Genomic DNA, 23408 nt, shown 5'->3' with positions numbered 1-23408 from the left:
TTTTGTGGGCGTTTTCTAGCATTTTCTTGCAGGTGTTTGGAAGCAGGCATTGACATCTAACAAAAATGCTTATAATCTGCCAAAAAAGAATCTCATGTACTTCAGGAGTTTTGCTTTAGCCGACAAAACCCTCATATGTGCACAGGGGTCATTGAAATGTAATGGTATTTTGTTTGTTGGGCGTTTTGAGACCTCAGAGATGAGCGTTTTAGGAGCTGAAAAACGCTCAGGTGTTAACAGGGCCTTAAAGCAGAGTTCCACTGGCGTTTGTGTTCATTAAAAGTCAGCATCTACAAAAAGTGTAAAGTAAACACATACTCACCTGTCCCACGGTCCAGCGATGCGGCTGGGGGGGAGCCGCGGCTTGCTCTGTCTTTTCACAGCGGTGCCCGCATCACTACTGTGGGCACCCGGCTGTGACAGCTTATGGCTTCACAGCCGTGTGCATCGTGACTGGCCAGGCAATCTTCTGGGACATGTGTTGTGTCCCAGAAGATTGCCGGGAGGGAGGGGGAGAGGAGAAGTGGGAGCGGGTACCTGTCAAAACTAGGTACCCGCTTCCCCCCCCCAAAAAAAAATTACATGCCAAATGTGGCATGTCAGGGGATCAGGACCACTTAAAGCGGAAGTTCCCCTTTTGAGTGGAACTCTGCTTTAAGCTCGTCTTTGTGAAACAAATAAACATATGCATTTTTGGGTTTAGAGCTCAATATTCCACTAGATGGTGCTGTTGTTTTCATTATGATGATTTGCCTTCTTTACATGTTCTGCACTGTGTTTAGACTGGATATGATGTAAGGAAGATATCCTTTTATGATGATCGGCCTTCTTCACATGTTCTGCACTATGTTTATGCTGGATATTTGAGGAAGAAGAGAATATGCGAAATCTCTGTTAAATATGTAGATAATTGTTGCACAAACGAATGATCAGTTCAGTCGCTTCTGAAATAAAATTCAATACCCAATGGTTCCTCGTAACCATGGTGTAAAAGTATGCTTTCACAAATATATTCATGTATGTGTTGCAGCGAACTGCAAGAAAGAGCCCCTAGTATGAACAAGCTCTTCAGCGTGTTAATGAATTGGCATAGTCAATATTATGAAAATCACACTGGTTTTTAATATTTTCTTTCAGTTTCTAACAAAGATATGATACTCAAATATAAAAACTGTGTTTTGTGAAAATGAAATAGTTTTCGAAGTGTAACTGGCCAAGTTTAATGCTCAGTGTTCACGTATTTTCTTCTCACTCAGTGAATGTGTTATCTCCAAGATTATGTCTAGTACATATATATAACACACAGCTTGATATGTTCTTGAAGTGCAATTCTTTTTAGCCACTCTCCTCTTCTGTAAAACACAAGAAAAAGAAAAGGTCAGCGTCTTATTACACAGCTAAACCCAAACACACAAATCCCCTTACATAAGTTGTACCTTTTTTTTCTACAGCCCTTTCCCCCTACATCCATTCAAAGTGCAGAATTTACACAGGATCTCTTAGCTCTGAAAAGCAGGAGGCGGGGAGCTGAAGTTACATTAGTGAAGAGAGCTCATTGGAGGGAAAGGGACACCCCCCCCCCCCCCACTTCATACAGCACACAGGAACAGAGCTGAGGCTGTCAATCACAGACTGCGCTCTCCCCTGTCACCTTTTTTCTCTTGGTGTCAGGAAACTTGTCAGAAATGATTCATGCTGATAGCAGAGGAACAAAGCAGCAGAAAGAAATTACACTCTGTGCTCTTAATTGAGACAAGCACACACTATAGAGGGATATACTTTGCTCATATTTCATGTCTGAGGTTTACAACCACTTTAAAGCAGATTCATAATAATAAAAATACGCATGAGTTTCTAAATGTTTGCAGGTACTCTGTCTAGACCTCTGAATCACATTGCGTAGCTGCTTTGATAACACTTGTAGTCTTTGAGAAAACAGTGGAGTTCAGGTAGAGAAGATAAGGATTGGCTTTTTTTTTTTTTTTTTGGTATTTTCAAAACAGATTTTTTTAGACACGTTTTTTATTATTAAGTTCCATCCTTTGTAAGCACCTTAGGCTGTAGGAGAGGTTGGTGTTTCGGTGATGTTCTGAAATGCTTAATAATATTTGAGCCTCTAACCTGCTTCTGTTCTTATGGTAACAGACAAACAGGAAGGACGTTCAGTGCTAGAACATGCCTTAAACAGACTTTCAAAATAATGCTAAGGGTTTAATTTATAACAGAGAGCAGATAGTGCAAGTCCATAATGCGATCAGCGTTTTATAAATCATTCATAATATGCGCGCCGCGACGTGGAGCCTGTGATTCTCCATGCTTAGCGCAGCAAAGAGAACTCGGTGGCTGGAAGAGATCCAGTTATGTGACTTTGATGGGTCACATGACCAGGCTCTCCTCCCGGCTTTTTTTTATTTATTTTTTTATTAATATTATTTTTTTTTTTTTTTTATGTTAATGCACATTTGTAAAGCACAATGCTGAGCATTTATTTTCAAAATACCATTGCTTATACATGTCCCCCCTAAGGCTTTCATTACTGGAAGAAACACATACAGCATGAGCCTCCCCTACTTTTCTGGTCATATTTAGTACAACATTATATACTGCAATGATGGCGAACCGTGGCACCCCAGAAGTTTTGGAACTACATTTCCCATGATGCTCATGTACTCTTCATTGTAGGTGAGCATTATGGGAAATGTAGTTCCAAAACATCTGGGGTGCCAAGGTTCACCATCACTGGTATAGGTTCCTTAAGAATCTGGGAGAAAATGGTCTTTGCTAGGGTTGCTTTGGAAAGTATTGGCTCCAGCTGTTGCCTTATCTTGACTTCAATAGCTGGCGAGTCATTGACCTGGAACAAGACCCGAGAATAGGAAATTCAGACTTCATTGGGTACATGCCATTTCTAGTTAAATAACTCATAAGGTAGTGAGAAGGAGTACAATGACAGCCTTGAAGCCTGCACCCCCAAAGTAAGCCATGACAGCTCCCATGATTCCATCCTCCCATTAGTAGGAGATGTAGTCCACTCCTATTCTGAATGCTGCGTCTCTTTACAAGATATTTCAGCATGGTGGCTTGTTTATCACATGTGTTTGGAACATGAATGAAGGAAAATTAAAGGTGTGCATAATCACTTCCATTATCCAATCATGTGCAGATGAAATAAGTAAACAGAGCTTCTTTTTCATATGATTGTATAATTGAAGTGAATCTTCACACTATTTATTGTGTGAATATTCTCAAATTCTTTAGTAAATCAGCCTCAAAGTTTCCCATTTTGCATTGTATTTAGAAGTGTTTCTTGCCTGGCAGCAATCGTGGTTTTGCTGCCAGTGTTTTGGTTTAATCTCTGCAGACTACAGGTTGTATACAGTATGCAGTTTTTTTTTAGAAAATTTGGTAAGAGATTATCAGCTACAAAAATAATAATTGGTAAATTCTTGATTTAAAGGAGAAGTAGGGCCAAAGCTCTTTTGGCCCTATTTCTCCTGTGGGTTACAGGAGTGCACTTCATTCTCGGTTAGGCTGTCCGAGATCAGTTAGGTGCGGCCGGGAAGCTTCCGCGTTCCACAGCCCAGGCTCCGAAAAAAACGGGAGTGACGTAATGACGTTTTGACTCCACCCTGCCACTCCAGCAGACGTCCTCTGACGAAACGCGCAGGGTGGAGTCAAAACGTCATTATGTCACTTCCGTTTTTTTCGGAGCCTGGGCCGTGGAACGCGGAAGCTTCCCGGCCGCACCCAACTGATCTCGGACAGCCTAACCGTGAGTCACTACTACTTTCCAACTCTTAATATATTGTATACGACATAATGGGGTCCCGTCTTTCTTTTCGAGGAACCTAAAGCTGACGCTCATTTTTCCGGAGAACCCCCGAAAAATCCTATCGTTTGGCTAACAGGTCGTATGTGAGGGGCGACACCTAGTGGTCACACTGGTGGGTGCAACCCCAATTTGTCTCATTTTATCTCTCTTGAGTTGTTTATTTATAATAACATTTTTCACTTAACCCTTCACTAAGTGGAAATTCTATTTGATTACATACAGCACTTTCATCCTAAGGAGGAATTTATTTATTTATCTTATTTATGTAATTTCCAGCAAGCACAATTTATCACTATTAAATTGCACTGTTTCATTTATTTTTTGAAATAAAATTCACTGTTTCTCCATTATTTTGGCTTATTTATTGCACAACACTTTACTATTGCACCTTGTTTTGGGTCCTTATTAAAAAATTGGTTATTCTTGTTACACCACAAGTCACTAGTGCACTTTATTTTGGACCCAAACATAAGCCTTTTTAGTAGTGTTTTTTGCACAACTTTGATTATATTGCTTTGAGATCCAAGGGTGAGTGCGACATCTAGTGGACACTAAAGGGACCGGTGTTGTAAAATTTTGTCAGACCCGTGAAAAAATCGGACCTCGTCACTTCCGGTTATGGGAGTCTCAAGTGCGCATGCGCACAAGACATTATCTTGGTTTGGTAAACTTCTAACACAGAGCGGCCAGTTGAATGAGAGGAGGCGGGGCTGAGGTGGGACGGAAGACACCGCCGCGTCATCTGCAGAGCTGAATAGAGGAGGCGGGACGGAGGTGCGGCCGTGTAATAAATGCAGGACTTTAGCGACTCCTTCTGTTTTATTATCTTTACTAATTATCGTATTATTTATCCTTAGGATTTCATTACATTTTAGTATTTCTTATTTTGTATTATAGAAATACTAAATGTAATGAAATCCGAAGGATAAATAATACAATTACTAAAGATAATAAAACAGAAGGAATCGCTTAAGCCCTGTATATATTACACGGCCGCACCTCCATCCCGCCTCCTCCGCCAGCTCTGCATATGTGCCTCCCTCCCTGATGTCTCGATGACGCGGCGGTGTCCTCCGTCGCACCTCAGCCCCGCCCTCTCTCAATCAGCTGTCCGCTCTCTGTTATAATTTTTCCAAACCTCGAAAAATGTCTTCTGCGCATGCGCACGGACGACTCCTATCAGCTGTTTTGTGATGCTCTGTCACCGGAAGTGACGAGGTCCGATTTTTTTCACGGGTCCGAGAAAATTTTAGAACACCAGCACCAGTGTTCCACCATACTCACCTTTATTCTATCTCACACACCACGGACATTTATTCAAGCACAGCTGTTTGTAGAGGGGTTTTTCCCCTTGTTTTTACTGCACTATATATTTCTCTGTCACTTTTATCACTCAGGTCACTGAGATTTTGGTGCACCATTTTTTAAGTACAATAAATTATTTATTTGCACTTTGTGATATCCTTTATAACACCTTGAGCACTTTATAAGGCTTATATATTTTTTTTTAACCCAGATATTATCTCTGCCATTTTGCACATTTGCACTTGCACTTTATTCTGCACATTTTGTATATTATTTTGCGATCTGGGAATACCACTATTGTATAAGACCTTGGTAGTGCCGTTTCCAACCGTTTATCCTTTTCCTATATATTTCTGGCTCCTAATCTTTAGGGGTTGGTTGGTGGCAGCTTCTACACCTGAAAAATATTTTTTACTCCATAGCGCTGGTCACCCCCTTATCCATTGTTTAAAGCAGAAAGCCAGTGACTGGCATTCACCACTCTCTGCTCACTGAAGACCGAGAATCAAGCAATCCGCAGTCATGTAATCTCTCAGTTCTTGGTCTTAGAGCTGACGGGGGAAGGATGCAGCATCGGACCAATGCTGTATCCACCTAGGTGAGTGTAAATGTTTTTTTTTTTTTTTTTTATTCCCGAACTTCTTTTTTAATCTGTCAATCACTGTACCAACTCTGCAAGAGTTCAGTTGGACCATCAATTTCAGAAAATCTGCTCTTTTCCCAGCCTCCAAAATGGTTTATCTGGGACTGACTCTGCAAGGGTGTTTCTTCCCCCGGAAAAGCTGCAAAAATTGCAGAGGGAGACTCGGTTGCTGTTATCCAGCGCTCTGTCCTCATTGCGGACTTGCATGCGAGCTCAAGGCCTGATGGTGTCTACCTTTGGGGCGGTTCCATTTGCTCAGTTCGACACTAGACCTCTGCAAAGGAGTATTCTTGTCAAGTGGAACAAGGATCCAAAATCTTTGGACAATCTGATTCAGTTGAGTCAAAACGCAAGAAGTGCTCTTCTGTGGTGGCTCCGTTCTTTGGCCCTGTATCAGGGCAAGTCCTTCCTTCCATTGTATTGGACCATGGTAACCACGGATGCCAGTGTGAGGGGTCAAACCAAGTTTCTGTTATTCCCACAAGGTCTATGTCCTCCTCGTGTATTAACAGTTCCAACTCATCCATTTTATTAGCTAGGCTCCTGGCATTTGCATATACCCCTCTTAGTTTTGTAGAAGTGGATAGAGAACTTAAGTTTATTCCTATTTGGTCTGAGGTTTGTCTGCACAGACCCCCAGTGGTTGTCGCTACGGTTCTACTGTCGCTGCTGACCCCAATAATACCTTCTGTCCTTTGCTCCCTACTAACTGACTCTACCTTTGAGCTCCCCCCAACACCTAGTATAAAAGCCCCTCCAACTTTGTGGCCATCTTTCTGACAATAGAGCTGTACCATCCCCATTAAAGTGCAGCCCGTCCTTACTAAAGAGCTGGTAGCCGACTGAGAAGTCAGTCCAGTTCTCCAGGAACCCAAACCCCTCCTTCCTACACCACTTCCTCAGCCACTTGTTCAATTCCCTAAGCTCCTTCTGCCTCTCTGCTGTGGCTCGAGGTACAGGCAGTATTTCAGAGAAAACCACCTTGGAGGTCCTATTCCACAATCTATTCCCTAAGTCCCTGAAATCATTTTTTAGGATCCTCCACCTTCCTCTCACTTGGTCATTGGTGCCTACATGCAATATGACCGCTGGGTCCTCCCCAGCCCCGCCCAATAATCTGTCCACCCGATCCGCGATGTGCCGAACTCGAGCACCCGGAAACAACATACTGTTTGGCTACCACGATCGTTTTGACAGATTACCCTCTCTGTCCTCTTGATAATTGAGTCCCCTACTACCACTACCTGTCTAACCTTACCTAAGTCACGGCCCCCCTCCTTCCTGGAGCCGCCGCTCCCCTGGCAGCTGGGGGAGGCCGCCTGCTCCAGCACTGCCGCCCCTGAGCTGATATCTCCATCATCATGCAACTTGGCATATTTGTTGGGGTGTACCAACTCAGGACTGGCCTCTTTCCTCTTCCCCTCCTTCTAACTGTCACCCAACTGCCTACCTCCAGTGCCTGCATCCCCATGTCTCCATCCTCCTCTCTGCTGGCCCCTGCAAGCACCTGCTGAGTAATGTCCAAGCTCCTTTTCAGGTTGTTGATGCTACGCAGTGTTGCCACCTTGTTTTCTAGATCCAGGATCTGAGCTTCCAGAGAAAGAAGTCGCTCATATCTTGCACAGCAGTATTCGCCCTTGATTGGTTCATCAAGGAACGCATACATGCAGCAAGAAGTTCACTGAGTGGCATCCCCAATCCTGTTGGACATAATTACCCTCTATTCTATGGGGATAATTAGGATAACGACCTGCTATTCGTTACCTACACTACCTCAATCTCCCCTGGTACTACACCTTCCATCCTGCTTTACGGTCACTAGCTTTAACGGCGTGGCTGTTAAAAGCTAGGTGTTGAAGGATAGGGGTCTTTCTGGCTCAGTGATTCTTACACTGTTGAAGGCTAGAAAATCTACCACCAGGAAGATTTATCATCGTACCTGGAAATCGTACATCTCATGGTGTGAATCGATTAAAGTGCATCCACGCTCCTTTTCAGTGTCGAGGATATTGGCTTTCCTCCAAAGGGGAGTTGAGCAGCGATGGGCCTTGGGTACTATTAAAGGCCAGGTGTCGGCTTTGGCTATGTTTTTTCAATGCCCTTTAGTTACACATTCTTTGATTTGCACTTTTATCTAGGGAGTTCGTCATGTGGCTCCTCCGATACGGTCCCTGTTACCTCCGTGGGATTTTAACTTGGTACTGTCTGTTCTTCAAAAACCTCCCTTTGAAAACTTAGGGAGATTCCTCTGCTTACACTGTCACAGAAGGTAGCCTTTTTGGTAGCTATTACCTCTGCCACAGAGTGTCATAATTGGCGACGCTGTCCTGCCGTTCTCCTTCTCTGGTGGTCCAAAGAGATTAAGTGGTACTTCGACCTAATTAGTCGTTTCTTCCTAAGGTAGTTTCTGATTTCCATTGAATGAAGACATTGTGCTGCCTTCACTCTGTCCTAAGCCCAAGCATCCCAAGGAAATTGCCTTGGATTCTTTGGCTGTGGTTCGGGCAATTAGGGTTTGCCTGGTGGTTACTGAGTCTTTCAGGAAATCAGACTCTTTTTGTCCTCATGGAAGGACCTCGGAAGGAATTTGCTGCGTCTGCTGCAACCATATCCATATTGATCAGATGGTGGTACAGGCGTATTCACTTAAGAGTCAGGTTCCACCTTTTCCTGGGAAGGCGCATTCTGCTAGGGTGCTGAGTGCCTCTTGGGCCTTTCGCCATCAGGCGTCAGTAATACAAGTTTGCAAGTCAATTCTACTAAGTAGATGTGTTGGCATCCTCGGATGCTTCTTTTGACCGCAAGGTTTTGCAGGCTGCTGTTTAAAAGAGCAACTTTTCCCTTTGAGAGTGTATGTTGTTTCTAGGTGAGCTCCAGTTGTTCCTGGTTGAGCTCCATGTTACCTAGTTGGCTAAATTTAGCCTTTGGGGAATTACATTCTTTCTCTGCGTTGTTTTCCCACCCCTCATGCAAATACTGCTTTGGGACGTCCCAATGGTTAAGAAGAATATGGAGCTGCGTCTGTCAATGAACGATAGAGAAAACTGGGTATTTGACTTACCGTAAAATCCTTTTCTCTGAAGTTTATTGACAGACGCAGCACCCGCCCCTCTATTTCTGAGTGGGTTGGGGTTTTTTACTTCTGACACTGCTTGCAACAAAACTGAATCCTACAGCAGAGTGAGTGGGTGTCTGCCTTCAGGGACTGCCCTATAGGTGTGGAAAAGTGGCCTAGTGTCCTACTCCTGTAGGGGGCAGCATAACCCAATGGTTAAGAAGATTATGGAGCTGCGTCTGTCATTGAACTTCAGAGAAAAGGATTTTACAGTAAGTCAAAAATCCTTTTTTTTGTGCAGCTATATTATTTACTTTGTATAAATGCATTATGTTGTTATTTTTTCATTTGAATTATATTAGGGTTATTTTAGTAATTGCGTAACATTACAGAAATTGGCAATAAAAAATTAATTATTCTAACCTTTGCTCTCGATCTTGAAATCCTCTGGAAGCAAACTGTCCTGTCTGTTCCCAAGGACAAAGGCCAGAAAAGAGAGAATGAGGGCATCTAGGATGGCAATGATAGCTAGGATATATGCCCAGCGTATTGTGCATGCTCCTAGTGTGTATTTATCGGTCTTGTCTCCACACATGCGTTTGACTTCTGCAGAGTCCCACCCATCAGGGTAAATGAGGCAGCCAATCATTAAGCCAGCAGCTACAAGGACAGCAAAAAAACACCTTCAGTGCACAATCAGAATGGCAGTAATAAAATGCATGAGGCTTCATTCACATGGGTATATGCATATTTTCTGCAAGGAATGCAGGTTCTTGCTGGCAGAGCTAGGAGAAGATCCTGCAATAAATATGCACCTAAAGTACCCTTGTCTAGGCATGTTTGGATGCGTACAATGTTTAGACTCATACAATTCTTCTAATGGCTTATGCATATATGGATCTTCCATGTTTTTATGCATGTGCACACAAAAATAAGCTATAGATCTGCAATGCCCTGGACATAGCTGTGTCCTACTCTTTGGTAAACAGCACACATTGTTGCTTGTAGATGCAGCTGTGTTTATAAGCTTCAATGATTAGTGCTTCATTTAGATGCGTACAAAATTACACTGAACGAATCGCTGTATTTTAGGTGCCCATGTGAATTAATCCTTAGGCCCCTTTCACACGGCTTTCCGATCCGGTCCGCCTGTCAGTTTTTTCAGGCGGACCGGATCAGATGCTGCATGCAGCCCTATGGAGCAGCGGATGTCAGCGGTGACATCTCCGCTGAAACTCACTGCTATCCGATCCTGTTTGTGAAATCTAGACGGATGGTAACCCTATTTTCCATCCGTCTGGAGGATCGGATCAGATAGGATCGGATGAAAATGGACGACAACGGACAGGCGGTCCTTTTCCTCCGATCCCCCAAAGAGGAGAGCGGGAATCTGACAGCTCCGTCTCTGCAAAGCAAGCGGAGATGGAGCTGTCATCCGCCTGCTCAGTGGGGATCGGCGGATCGATCCCCGCTGAGCAAAACGGAGTCCACCAGGTGGAAAGCCAGCATGAAAGAACCCTTAGTGTGGAATTACATACAAGACAGGCCGACAGCATCAAATAAAATGCAGTAAAACATTAATTTAACTAATGAAAATAACACTGACCTATTTATTATTCTATAGCAGCCTACAGAGTATGCACAATTTTCCCCATCAACACAGTCAGTGTTGATGGGGAAACCCCTCCTTCAGAGCTATTGTGTCCTGCCAGTGGATAGCCTTCCCTGCCGACAAAACACAATGATCACTGCTAGCTTCAGTACAACCTGCCGATCCATAGATGGATCAAAGCTCGGCCGATCCCTGCTAAACTGGGCCAGATTTGATCCATCTATGGCTGGCCTAAGGCTGCATAAACACTACGTGAATGTCGGCCGGTTCCTGAGCAACCAGCCAAATGTGAGTGGCCCTGTTAGCTGCCTTCCACCTGACATCCTTTGTTCGAGAAAAATCAAAGGAGTCCAGTAGAAAATTGTCAGCCAAACAGTGTCATTATCCAGTCAGCCGCTGCTTAGATATTCTGAAAGGTGTGGCTCTCAGAATACCATAGGCATGCGCAGGGGGTGTGCTGGGTGCGCCTGGGCACATCCTAATCACCCCCCGTGCATACTTCCCAAGCGCCCTGGATGGGGTAGAACCATACCGAGACTTCAATTAAAACCTGGTGTGTCCATCCATGCTTAATCGCTGAACTGTTCTGGCACTCGGCTCCTATCTTCTGTATCTCCCCTGCAGCTGCACTTGTCACAAGCCACTACAGAGGAAACAATGCTTGTTTATTCCAGGGAGGGGGCAGGTAGTAAAGGCCTGGCACAGGAAGTAGGGAGGCGGGGCTGTGATTAAGAGTGGTTTGCTTTGTACGGGGGAGGGGTGGGTGCTAAAGGCCCATACAGCAGCGGGGATGGGGCTACAAGCCAATTCTAGCCCTGCCTTCTACTCACTGTGCCTCTCTTTAGCACCCGCCCCCTCTGTGGCATAAACAAACAGAGTTTCCTTTGTAGCTGCCTTTAACAAGCATAGCTGTAGGGGAGACACGGAAAGAGTTCTTCTTCCTGTGACTCTTCACAGTACTCTGGGTAGTGCAGCTTAGGCTCTTCTCCCACTTCTCCTATTCCTTGGTCCAATGGGTGGTGCTATGAATAGCTAAAATTTATCTCCGCCTACTGGACCAGGGAAAAGGAGTAGAAGAGTTGGAGCTGCAGTATCCTCCTGAGTACTATGAGGAGTCCATGTCCACTCTGCCTCACTTAGTATTAACCCCTAACCTCTGCCGCACTTAGCAATGACCTCAGATCTCTGCCTCACTTAGCACTGACCTCTGAACTCTGCATCACTTAGCTCTGACTTCTGCCTCACTTAGTACTGACCCTCAGCCTCACTTAGCACTGACCTCTGAACTCTGCCTCACTTAGCTCTGACCTCTGAACTCTGTCTCACTTAGTACTGACCTCTGAACTCTGCCTAACTTAGTACTGACCCCTAAATCTCTGCCTCACTTAGTACAGACCCCAAACCTCTGCCTCACTTAGCACTGACCTCTGAACTCTCTATCACTTAGCACTGAGCTCTGAACTCTGCCTCACTTAGCTCTGCTTTACTTAGTAATGACCCCTAACCTCTGCCTCACTTAGCACTAGCCTCTGAACTCTCCATCACTTAGCACTGACCTCTGAACTCTGCCTCACTTAGCTCTGACCTCTGCCTCACTTAGTAATGCCCCCTAAGCTCTGCCTCACTTAGCACTGACCTCTGAACTCTGCCTCACTTAGCTCTTCCTCTTTTAGTAATGGCCCCTAACCTCTGCCTCACGTAGCACTAACCTCTGAACTCTCCATTACTTAGCACTGAACTCTGAACTCTGCCTCACTTAGTACTGACCTCTGAATTCTGCATCACCTACCACTAACCTTTGAACTCTGTAGTAAGTGACGCAGAGATTAGAAGTGACTCAGAGGTCAGTAATAAGTAAAGCAGAGTTCCAGGGTTAGTAGTAATTAACGCAGAGTTCAGAGGTCAGTAATAAGTAAAGCAGAGTTCCAGGGTTAGTAGTAATTAACGCAGAGTTCAGAGGTCAGTAGTAATTAACGGTCAGCATCAGTGGGGTGAGGGAGGACCAAAAGCATATTTTATGGGTACAGGAATGCTTTTATTTAACCATGTCCCTTTAAGCCCCTCCCACTGTAAACACAATTTGGCCACACCCACCATCCACTGGGGCTTTGGGCTTTGATGTGCACACCCTAATGCAATAGGCTGCGCACGCCTATGCAGAATACAATAGCTGCGGCGGGAGATTTATCCATCTGCACTGTTTCGTGTGGATGGGGAGATCTGTTAGATTATTTTTGTTCAGCCCACAGGTTCAGCAAAAATAATCTATGTGTGTATACCCAGTTTAATTTAAATAGTGTTAGCATTTACCTGCAGCCAGCTGCATCCATGCACAGACCTTGTACACTGTTGCTGAATTGCAGAAGAAGAAAAGACTAAAAGCCACCATGGAGCCCACCACCAAAAACATTGACACTCCTACAAAAAACATGGCTGTTTTGAAGGCTCCTGAAGGTACAGATTCAAAGTCCAAGGCGCCTCCTTTGCAGATGAGCTCTGAGGTCAATGCATTGCCTATACAGTAGCTAAACAGTCCAAAGTAACCAGCTTGAGGTGTATTTATGCTGTCTCCAATCCAATATGGCTGGATGAACACTTCCACCATGATAACAGAGAAGCATATAGTGAACACTGCCCACAAGACACCAATGGCACGAGAATTGCGAACATAGTTGGTGTGGTATATTTTAGCTGCTTCTTGTGCAGGCAGCAACCGGGTCATGGTGAATGGAGTTCAGTGTTATTCGTCCCAAATCTAAAACATTATAGAGAGACAATGTTAAAGCAAGGTTGTGAGGGCATCAGCAGTGACTTATGATGATCTCTGCTACAAATACTTTAACATGTACGACTGCTGTCTTAGGCATCATGCACAATGGGTGCTTAACCCTGGTGCATGAGGCTCCGACATTTATGTGCGGTCGGGCAGAGAACACAGGTGTACCATCCAGCCCATTACCTGCAGCCTGTCAAACTCTATGAGAAGATTGCCAGCTGCTTTAGCTGGACAGGGCTGCATGGTGTACCTAGTGTTACTAACATTTAGAGCAGTATGGACCTAGGGAAAAATGCTTCTTGTGTTCTGGGCATTTGTCCATAGACACATACTGCCCTAAATGTTAGTAACGCTAGGTTCACTACCCAACCACAGCGGCTATCTGCCTCTCATAGACTTTTACCGGCTGCCAGCAGTGGGGCTGGATGGTGCGCCTGTACCTTCCACCGGCACCTGCACACCACCTAGTGCGCATTAAGCATTAGTAAAACAAATATATATATATATATATATATATATAATGGTTTGGGGTCACTTCTATTTATTTGTTTTTTAATTTGCTTTTTTTATATGCATATTTTAAATATAAACATTTAATAAATGACAAGGGATTCCTAAAGCATTGTGGGATTTCCAATGAGCCAGCATAGCAGAGCAAATTTACAGCTCAGGTTATCTAAAAGAAAACCTTATACTTAGCCATCTGATAACATTCACTGCTGTGTTGACTCACTGGAGTTGATATATTTTAAAAAAGAGCTTGTTCACTTATCAAAGTGAATATTTATTTTGAAAAGTGCTCACTTTTTAAATCAAATATGTGTAAATGAAGTAAAGCCATGTTTATTTTTTAAATAGCCAATTATTTGCAAGGGAAATTTTTTTTTAAAACTGTATTTTAGCTGGCTCATGATTGGTCAAATAAAGCGAACACAAGTATAAAATTTCACCTAAAACAAATATCTATAGGTAAACGGTGGCGCTAAAGTGTATAAGTAGATATACGCAACAAGATAACAGTGCATGCTACAATTACATACACTTGTGACTGTGATATAAATAAAAACGCCCAAGGGATAAAAATAGCTGAAAGTTCACAATCAAAAGTCCATGTAAAAAATGAAGTGCCAAAATATGCCAAGGTGCAATTGAATAGTCCTCCAATAGTGTTCAGCTCTTCACACCACACACCTGCTGCCATGTAGACGTCAGGAAAAACTGTGAATGAAAGTGAAACCCAAGTTCCTCACTGAACTAACTTTTAAGATTTACATACCTTTCTTTTCATATATCTATGGCCTTTGAGACAAGATCTATCTGCACTGGGAAAGTGGTTTTATATCCAGCTGGGCAAAGTTACAATAACCATCTTTAATATCAAGAGGCTTGCTATACCTGTAGGGGTTTGGTGATCTGGTGAGTGCGGTCCTGTGAGAGAGAGGGCGAGCACGCGTGTTCTTTCACAATAACAAATCACCATTGAAGATTGAATATTTAATATCAACGTATTTCATTTATTGTGCATATGTGCAATTTTTTTGCACCTAGTCACTTTATTGGGATTTTGATTGATGTGAAAGTTGATCAATATTCATTTTTGAATTTATAATTAAATGCAAGTTTTTTGGATTTTTATCTTATTTTATTGTGCACATGGACACTTTTTTTTGCACTTAGTCACTTTATTGGGTAATTTTAAAATGAAAATGTATTAGTATTGTTTATGAATTCACTACTCGATGCACATTATTTATTTATCTATTTATTTATTTTTTTATGCACTATAGCATCACTGGGATTTCAGAAATAGTGGAACAATTTTACTAATCCCCTATTTAATTTCTATTTTTGCTCCAGGCAGCGCCATCTACCTCCTGTTTTTTGTTTTGCTATTAAATCCCTAACTGGGATTATATTAAGGTATATTAACCGTAGCGCGGATTTCCTATACAGACACCACACCACGTATGCGCAAGCCACCCCTTCGCCATCAGGTTTAAACTCACTGAATCTAATTGCCTCACATTCTCATGTTTGGCAATTGAGCAGTTAACCATAAAGGGTTAATTAATCCACCACAGCGATCTCCACCTCTGTAAATATGGATCAGGCCACTCATTGTATGGGAGGAAAGGGGAGATCTCCACTAGTGCAGTATGTCTCAAACATGATTTTTTTAAAATGTATCTTCAGTCATTGCACTTACAATTTTTAAATTAAAAGCAGGCATGTAACAAACATGTATCCACAAAGTATCCGTGGTTAGATCTAATGCCAGATGGCAGTGCCTCACCCGACTGGAGAATCTTGCCAGAACATCACTTCCAGGTTTCACATAATTTGTCACTTCCAGTTGCCGTACAGCCACACCCCAACGCGTTTTATCATCACGACTTTGTCCAGGGATCCCTGGATGAAGTCATGTAGACAAAACGCATCAGGACGTGGCTGTACGGCAACAGGAATTTTAATTGAAACATTGTAAGTGCAATGACTGAAGATATATAAACATGAGAATGTGAGGAAATTCGATTTGGTGAGTTTAAACCTGATAGGGAAGTGGTGGCTTGTGCACACGTGGTGTGGTGTGAAGAGCTGAACACTACTGGAGGACTTTTCAATTGCACCTTGCCATATTTTGGCACTTAATTTTTTACAGGGACTTTTGATTTTGAACTTTCAGCTATTTTTATCACTTGGGTGTTTTTTATGTATATCACAATCACCAGTTTTATGTAATAATAGCATGCACTGTTATCTTGTTGTGTATGTTTGTGCACTTTAGCGCCGCTGTTTACCTAAAGATATTTGTTTTAGGTGAACGGTTGTGATTTTTTTTTAAATTGAAAGTGGCAGCTATAAATTTGACACAGGTCATCTTTATTCATATATACAGTATCTCACAAAAGTGAGTACACCCCTCACATTTTTGTAAATATTTTATTATATCTTTTCATGTGACAACACTGAAAAAATGACACTTTGCTACAATGTAAAGTAGTGAGTGTACAGCTTGTATAACAGTGTAAATTTGCTGTCCCCTCAAAATAACTAACTTTAATGTCTAAACCACTGGCAACAAAAGAGAGTACACCCCTAAGGTAAAATGTCCAAATTAGGCCCAATTAGCCATTTACCCTCCCCGGTGTCAGGTGACTCGTTAGTCTTACAAGGTCTCAGGTGTGAATGGGGAACAGGTGTGTTCAATTTGGGGTTATCACTCTCACTCTCTCATACTGGTCACTGGAAGTTCAACATGGCACCTCATGGCAAAGAACTCTCTGAGGATCTGAAAAAAATAATTGTTGCTCTACATAAAGATGGCCTAGGCTATAAGAAGATTGCCAAAACCCTGAGCTGCAGCATGGTGACCAAACCATACAGTGGTTTAACAGGACAGGTTCCACTCAGAACATACCTCGTCATGGTCGACCAAAGAACTTAAGTGCACATGCTCAACGTCATATCCAGAGGTTGTTTTTGGGAAATAGACGTATGAGTGCTGTCGGCATTGCTGCAGAGGTTGAAGGGGTGGGGGGTCAGCCTGTCAGTGCTCACACCATACGCCGCATACTGCATCAAATTGGTCGGCATGGGTAACGTCCCCAGAAGAAAGCCTCTTCTAAAGATGATGCACACAAACAGTTTGCTGAAGACAAGAAGACTAAGGACATAAATTACTGGAACCATGTTCTGATGAGACCAAGATAAACTTATTTGGTTCAGATGGTGTCAAGCATGTGTGGCAGCAACCAGGTGAGGAGTACAAAGACAAGTGTGTCTTGCCTACAGTCAAGCATGGTGATGGGAGTGTCATGGTCTCGGCTGCATGAGTGCTTCCGGCACTGGGGAGCTACCGTTCATTGAGGGAACCATGAATGCCAATATGTACTGTGACATACTGTGCAGAGCATGATCCCCTCCCTTCGGAGACTGGGCCACAGTGCAATATTCCAACATAACGACCCCAAACACACCTCCAAGATGACCACTGCCTTGCTAAAGAAGCTGAGGGTGAAGGTGATGGACTGGCCAAGTATGTCTCCAGATCTAAACCCTTTTGAGCATCTGTGGGGCATACTCAAACGGAAGGTGGAGTTGTGCAAGGTCTCTAACATCCACCAGCTCCACAATGTCGTCATGGAGAAGTGGAAGAGGACTCCAGTGGCAACCTGTGAAGCTCTGGTGAGCCCAAGAGGGTTACAGGTAGTGCTGGAAAATAATGGTGGCCACACAAAGTATTGACACTTTGGGCCCAATTCGGACATTTAATTTAGGAGTGTACCCCCCTTTGTTGCCAGCAGTTTAGACATTAATGGCTGTGTGTTGAGTTATTTTGAGGGGGTCAGCAAATGTACACTGTTATACAAGCTGTACACTCACTACTTTACATTGTAGCAAAGTTTAATTTTGAAAAGATAGAATAAAAATATTTACAAAGATGTGAGGGATGAACTCACTTTTGTGAGATACTGTATACTGTCTCAATTTTCGTGTGGCGCATTGATGGATTGGTGCTTTATATATTTTTTTAGACCACTAATGCCTCGTTTCCACTGAGTGGTACGGTACGGTTCGGTTCGGTACGGTACGGTTCAGTACGGTACACATTGCGTTTCCACTGCCAATAGTACCCTTTTCATGATAGGCGTGGTGTAGCTGGTCACAGCAGGAAAGCTGTGATAGACGATTCTCTGTCAACCAATCAAAGTTCTGCAGAGTGTAGCTCCACCCAGTTGGTACAGGTCTAATGTGCTTGGTACCCCAACGAAAGGGTACCAAAAAGTGGTACGGTACGGTTCGGAATTAGGGTACCATTCATAATGGAAACGGCATAAATAGCGTACCGTACCGAACCGAACCGTACCAGAAAGCTCAGTGGAAACGCGCCATTATCCAAAGACTAGATAGTGAACACAATGCCACCTTATTTAGTGGCTGCATGCTTGATCTAGTTAGCAACTTGCTTTGCAGTAAAGCAAAAATATGGATGATTGCCCTGGGGTTTGCACTGCTTAAAAACAAGTTAGTTATTGCAGCTTCCTTATTTATATCCTCACATGTTAACTATACAGCTGGAGTTTAGATATGGATATTTTTTGCATAGTTATATTGGTTTTGCCAAGACCAATGTAAGTATGCATACGCCATACCTGGCCGATCTTCATGGATGCTGGAAATAACTGTAGTAGGCACTACAGTGATGACAATTAGCTTCTGGGTTCTGTGCTGAGCATCTGCCCTGTTGCTTGGTGAACACAGGGAGTCACTCACTTTTCTCAGGGAATGCAAAGCATTCAATGATTGTATGATGTGAAGAGTCAGGGCAGTGACATCACTTATATAGCCTTAACCAACTGGTTGTTAAACACTTACTACTACATTGAAAAGGATTAGCTTAATACGTTATTGTAACACTGTGCTAATTTCTAATATTATAGAACGATTAGATAGATAGATAGATAGATAGATAGATAGATAGATAGATAGATAGATAGATAGATAGATAGATAGATAGATAGATAGATAGATAGATAGATAGATAGATAGATAGATAGATAGATAGATAGATAGATAGATAGATAGATAGATAGATAGATAGATAGATAGATAGATAGATAGATAGATAGATAGATAGATAGATAGATAGATAGATAGATAGATAGATAGATAGATAGATAGATAGATAGCGAGAGAGAGAAATTTAAACCTTTAAATCATCTCTGTCTTGTGCCGCAGGTTACATACAAATTGCAAGTGCAATGTATAATTACCTCAACTGTACTGTTTCTTACTTGCGGATTTATACACAGGGCAAAGCAGTGAAGTAAATATATAAAATAAATGTAATTTACAGTTTTTACACCATTTGTTAAAATTAACTACCTAATCCCAGTCACATTGTTTCACACTTTGCAACTTTGGTGACACATATTGCTTTTGGCCATATTTCCAAAGAAGTAGGTACAATGACATTTATGCACAAACTTCAACTGTATTGGTTGTTGCAGTTTATTATTTCATTTAGTAACCAAAATGTAGACAACAAATAATTCTTATGCATGTATCAAAAAATATATGGAGTCAATATTTTATCAAGAAAATGTTTCAGTTCTGTAATGGGCAAACCTTAATATTACTTATTGGTTTAATAACTGGTTTACTGCTTTAAATATAAAAAGTAGTACAATCAAACTGACCTTAGATTGTAATGCTGATCGAATCAAATGTTTTTGTTGAGTTGACGTTTCATAGTAAAATAAACTGATGATCCAAAAGTCCAACTGCACCTGGGAACAGAGCTCAAAATGTGACTCTGGTAACAATGCAACCTAATAAGATGGAACTGGTGTAATTTTATGCCCTCTTCATTATTCATGATGAGCCAGTGTACTGTGTCATCTGTGTGTTCCTTCCTTTAGCATCTGAAGAGAGTTTACATGCATCCCCCAATAAACCAGAATAAACCAGTGCATTGTGGGAACACAGGTAATCTCCTTACAAATGATTTCTCTGTATTTAAGTTTGCTCCTGCCTAAAGGATTACTAGGGATTTCAAGCCATGTTTATAACAACAGATAATTGTATTATATTCTTTATTTTTGTTTTCCTTTGAAACAAAACTTATAAAAAAAAACATATCAATGACTTAAAGCCGAATTCCAGGCAAAAATGAAATTTGATGCATTGTACATCAAATACCTTACTCCTCAGTCTTGATTCCAAACACCTCTTTTTAAGGCAGTCCGTAGATTCATTATTTTTCTTTTTATTCAACCAGCAGGTTGAACGAAAAAAAAAAACAAACAGATTTTTATTGTATTCTGACAGTAGGTAGACTTCCCTGCAGTCAGAATACACTGATCAGCGCTGAAGGTTATAGCATGCTCGAGCAGGGAAAATACAACAGGGCAGTTCTACAGAAGCTGATCGGTACATCAACTTCTGTACAACCACAGTACCCATACATGGATCAAAATTCAGCCAGCTCAGCAGGGATTTTTATTCATATACTGTATAAGAAAAGGGGGGGGTGTTGTACTGCACTTCAAGGCGGTAATAAATTCTATATTCAAAACAGGGAAATATATAAAAAAACTTTCACATATGTTATGCCATCATAAAACATCAACATGTGGGTATATAAATGTGTTCCAGTGGGTAATTCACAAAAAGTGCTTGTGTGCTTAGTAAATTAGTTCATACTATTCAAAATTAATAATGTGCAAATTAAAGTAAGGTGCTTATAAGTATACCAGTTGATGTGCAAATTAAATAAGGTGCTTATAAGTATACCAGTGATACTGCAATATATTTCACATAAATGCTATTTATAATAAAGTGCTACGTGTGTTGGTTGAACAGTGCAAGTAAACAGTTTTATAAAAAGTGCAAAAAAAATTTGTGCAATCAATCAGCTTAATATTCCGTAGTGCACGTTTATCAAAATAAAATTAAAATTGGGGTTAAAGTGCTATAGTGTCCGTTATTTGTGATGACTCCCAATGTTTCTTTATGTGATTCTAAAGGCCTGTACACACGATAAGAAAATCTGAAGGGAAATTTCGTCCGACGACCGATCTGCGATTTTCGGATTGTTATTATGGTGCTTTCGACAGCCGACTCCGACTTTTCAGCCGACAAAATCCTGATGTGCAGCCTATATAATTTTTGTCGTCCATCAAAACAACGTCCAATTTTCGTCTCATTAGTACAGATTTCGAGCAAGAGCAAGACCAGGCATGCTCAGAGATGAAAGAACACATACAAAACAATCAAGCACATGACATCACTTCTGAAGTAGAATTCTGTCGTACGGGAAAATTCATATGAAAATAACCTCTTCACTTTCCACATCAGACTAGCATGCCATAAAAAAAACAGACGACAGATCGTTCGATAATCTGATCGTGTGTACGGGGCTTTAGAGTCCTTATTCCGTCCAATAGCCTCCTCCACCTTTAGGGTAGTGAATAATGGTGCTCTTCCGTGGTCACACGTATAGGTGTGCTAACTGCTCACCTTTGCCACTTCCATACAGAGCAGTTATACCCCCTTCCTGCCCAGACCAATTTTCAGCTTTCAGCGCTCTCACACTTTGAATGATAATTACTCAGTCATGCAACACTGAACCCAATCAAATTGTTTATCATTTTTTTTCACACAAATAGAGCTTTCTTTTGGTAGTATTTAATCACCACTGAGTTTTTTTATTTTTTGCAATATAAGTGAAAAAAGAGCGTAAATTTTGAAAAAAAAAAAAAAAAACATTTTGTTTTAGTTTCTATTATAAAATTTTGCAAATAAGTAATTTTTTTTTCATAAATTTGGACCAAAATTTATACTACTACATATCTTTGGTAAAAAAAAAAAACCCAAATTAGTGGTTATTATTTAGTCTGTGTAGAAGTAATAGAGTCTACAAGCTATGGTTCCAATCATTGAAAATTGATAACACCTAATCAAACCTGATGTACCGACGGCCTATCTAATTTCTTGTGGCCCTGAAATGTCAGGACAGTACAACCCCCCCCCCCCCCCAAATTACCCCTTTTTGGAAAGTAGACAGTCCAGGGTATTTAGTAAGAGGCATGGTGAGTTTATTGAAGTTGTACTTTTTTCCCACAATTCTTGGGAAAATTAAGAAATAATTATAATTTTTTTTTCTACACAAAATTGTCATAATAATATTTCTCACACACAGTATATGCATACTTGCAATTACACCCCAAAATACATTCTGCTACTCCTCCTGAGTATGGCGATACCACATATGTGGGACTTTGTCACAGCATAGCCACATACAGAGGCCCAAAATTCAAAGAACACCGTCAGGTGTTCTAGGAGCATAAACTACACATATAATTTCCTAAAGACCTGTCACACTTTTGAAGGCCCTGGAGCACCAGGACAATGTAATTACCCACAAAATGACCCAATTTTGGAAAGCAAACACCCCAACGTATATTCTATGAGGCATAATGAGTCTTTTGAACATGTCATTTTTTCCACAAATTTTTGAAAAATGTGGAAAGAAAATGAAAACGCATTTTTTTTTACAAAAGGTTGTCAATTTATAAGATATTTCTAACACATAGCATGTACATAGCAAAAATGACACCCCAAAATATATTCTGCTACTCCTCCTGAGTATGGTGATACCACATATGTGAGACTTTGTCACAGCATAGCCACATACAGAGGCCCAACATGCAAGGAGCACCGTCAGGTGTTCTAGGAGCATAAATTACACATATAATTTCATTACAACCAATCACACTTTTGAAGGGCCTGGAACACCAGGACAATGCAAACCCCCACAAAATGACCCCATTTTGGAAAGCATACACCCCCAACACAATTTAGGAGGCATGGGCTGCAGATAGGTACTCGGTCACTATGATGAGCTGCAGATAGGTACTCAGGTACTCTGATGGGCTGCAGACAGGTACTCAGGTACACTGATCAGCTTCAGAAAGGTGCACGGGTACTCTGATGGGCTTCAGAGAGGTACTAGGGTATTCTGATGGGCTAGAGACAGGTACTCGGGTACTCTGGGCTGGAGACAGGTACTCAGGTACTCTGATGGGATACTGAGAGGTACTCGGGTACTATGATGGGCTGCAGAGAAGTATTCAGGTACTCTGATGGGCTGGAGACAGGTACCCAGATACTTTGATGGGCAGGAGACAGGTACTCAGGTACTCTATTGGGCTGAGGATATATACCCAGGTACCCTGATGGGCTGGAAACAGGTACTTAGATATTCTGATGGGCTGCAGATAGGTACTCTGAAGGGCTGGAGACAGGTACTCAGGTACTCTGATGACAGGTACTCGGGTACTCTGATGGGCTGGTGACACTTACTTGGGTTCTCTGATAAAAGATACTTGGGTACTCTGATGGGCTGGTGAAAGGTTCTTGGGTACTCTGATGGGCTGCAGAGAGGTAATTTGGTTCTCTGATGGGGTGGAGACAGGTACTCGGGTACTCTGGGCTGGATACAGAGAGGTACTCGGTACTCTGATGACAGGTACTCGGGTACTCTGATGACAAGTACTCGGGTACTCTGATGACAAGTACTCGGGTACTCTGATGACAGGTACTCAGAGTGCCCGAGTACCTGTCATCAGAGTGCCCGAGTACTTGTCATCAGAGTACCCGAGTACCTGTCATCAGAGTACC

At 42.0% G+C, this 23408-nt stretch overlaps 1 protein-coding gene across 1 annotated transcript; it reads right to left on the bottom strand.

The window, feature by feature from the left end:
- Window positions 1-1335: 1335 nt before the first annotated feature.
- Window positions 1336-19650, bottom strand: LHFPL5 (LHFPL tetraspan subfamily member 5; the record flags this gene model as incomplete). Its single annotated transcript, XM_082248129.1, has 4 exons — window positions 19424-19650; window positions 12758-13202; window positions 9259-9495; window positions 1336-1352 (listed from the first exon to the last, which is right to left on the bottom strand). Exons 2-4 carry the CDS (start codon window positions 13167-13169, stop codon window positions 1336-1338), a joined length of 666 nt encoding a protein of 221 aa, XP_082104255.1. The 5' UTR covers window positions 13170-13202; window positions 19424-19650.
- Between the last annotated feature and the right edge of the window lie 3758 nt (window positions 19651-23408).

Source organism: Pelophylax lessonae, assembly GCF_965119305.1.
Source record: "Pelophylax lessonae genome assembly, chromosome: 2".
NCBI classification, from domain to species: domain Eukaryota; kingdom Metazoa; phylum Chordata; class Amphibia; order Anura; family Ranidae; genus Pelophylax; species Pelophylax lessonae.
Note: the sequence above shows the minus strand (reverse complement) of the source record. Positions and strands in the feature narration are given on the sequence as shown.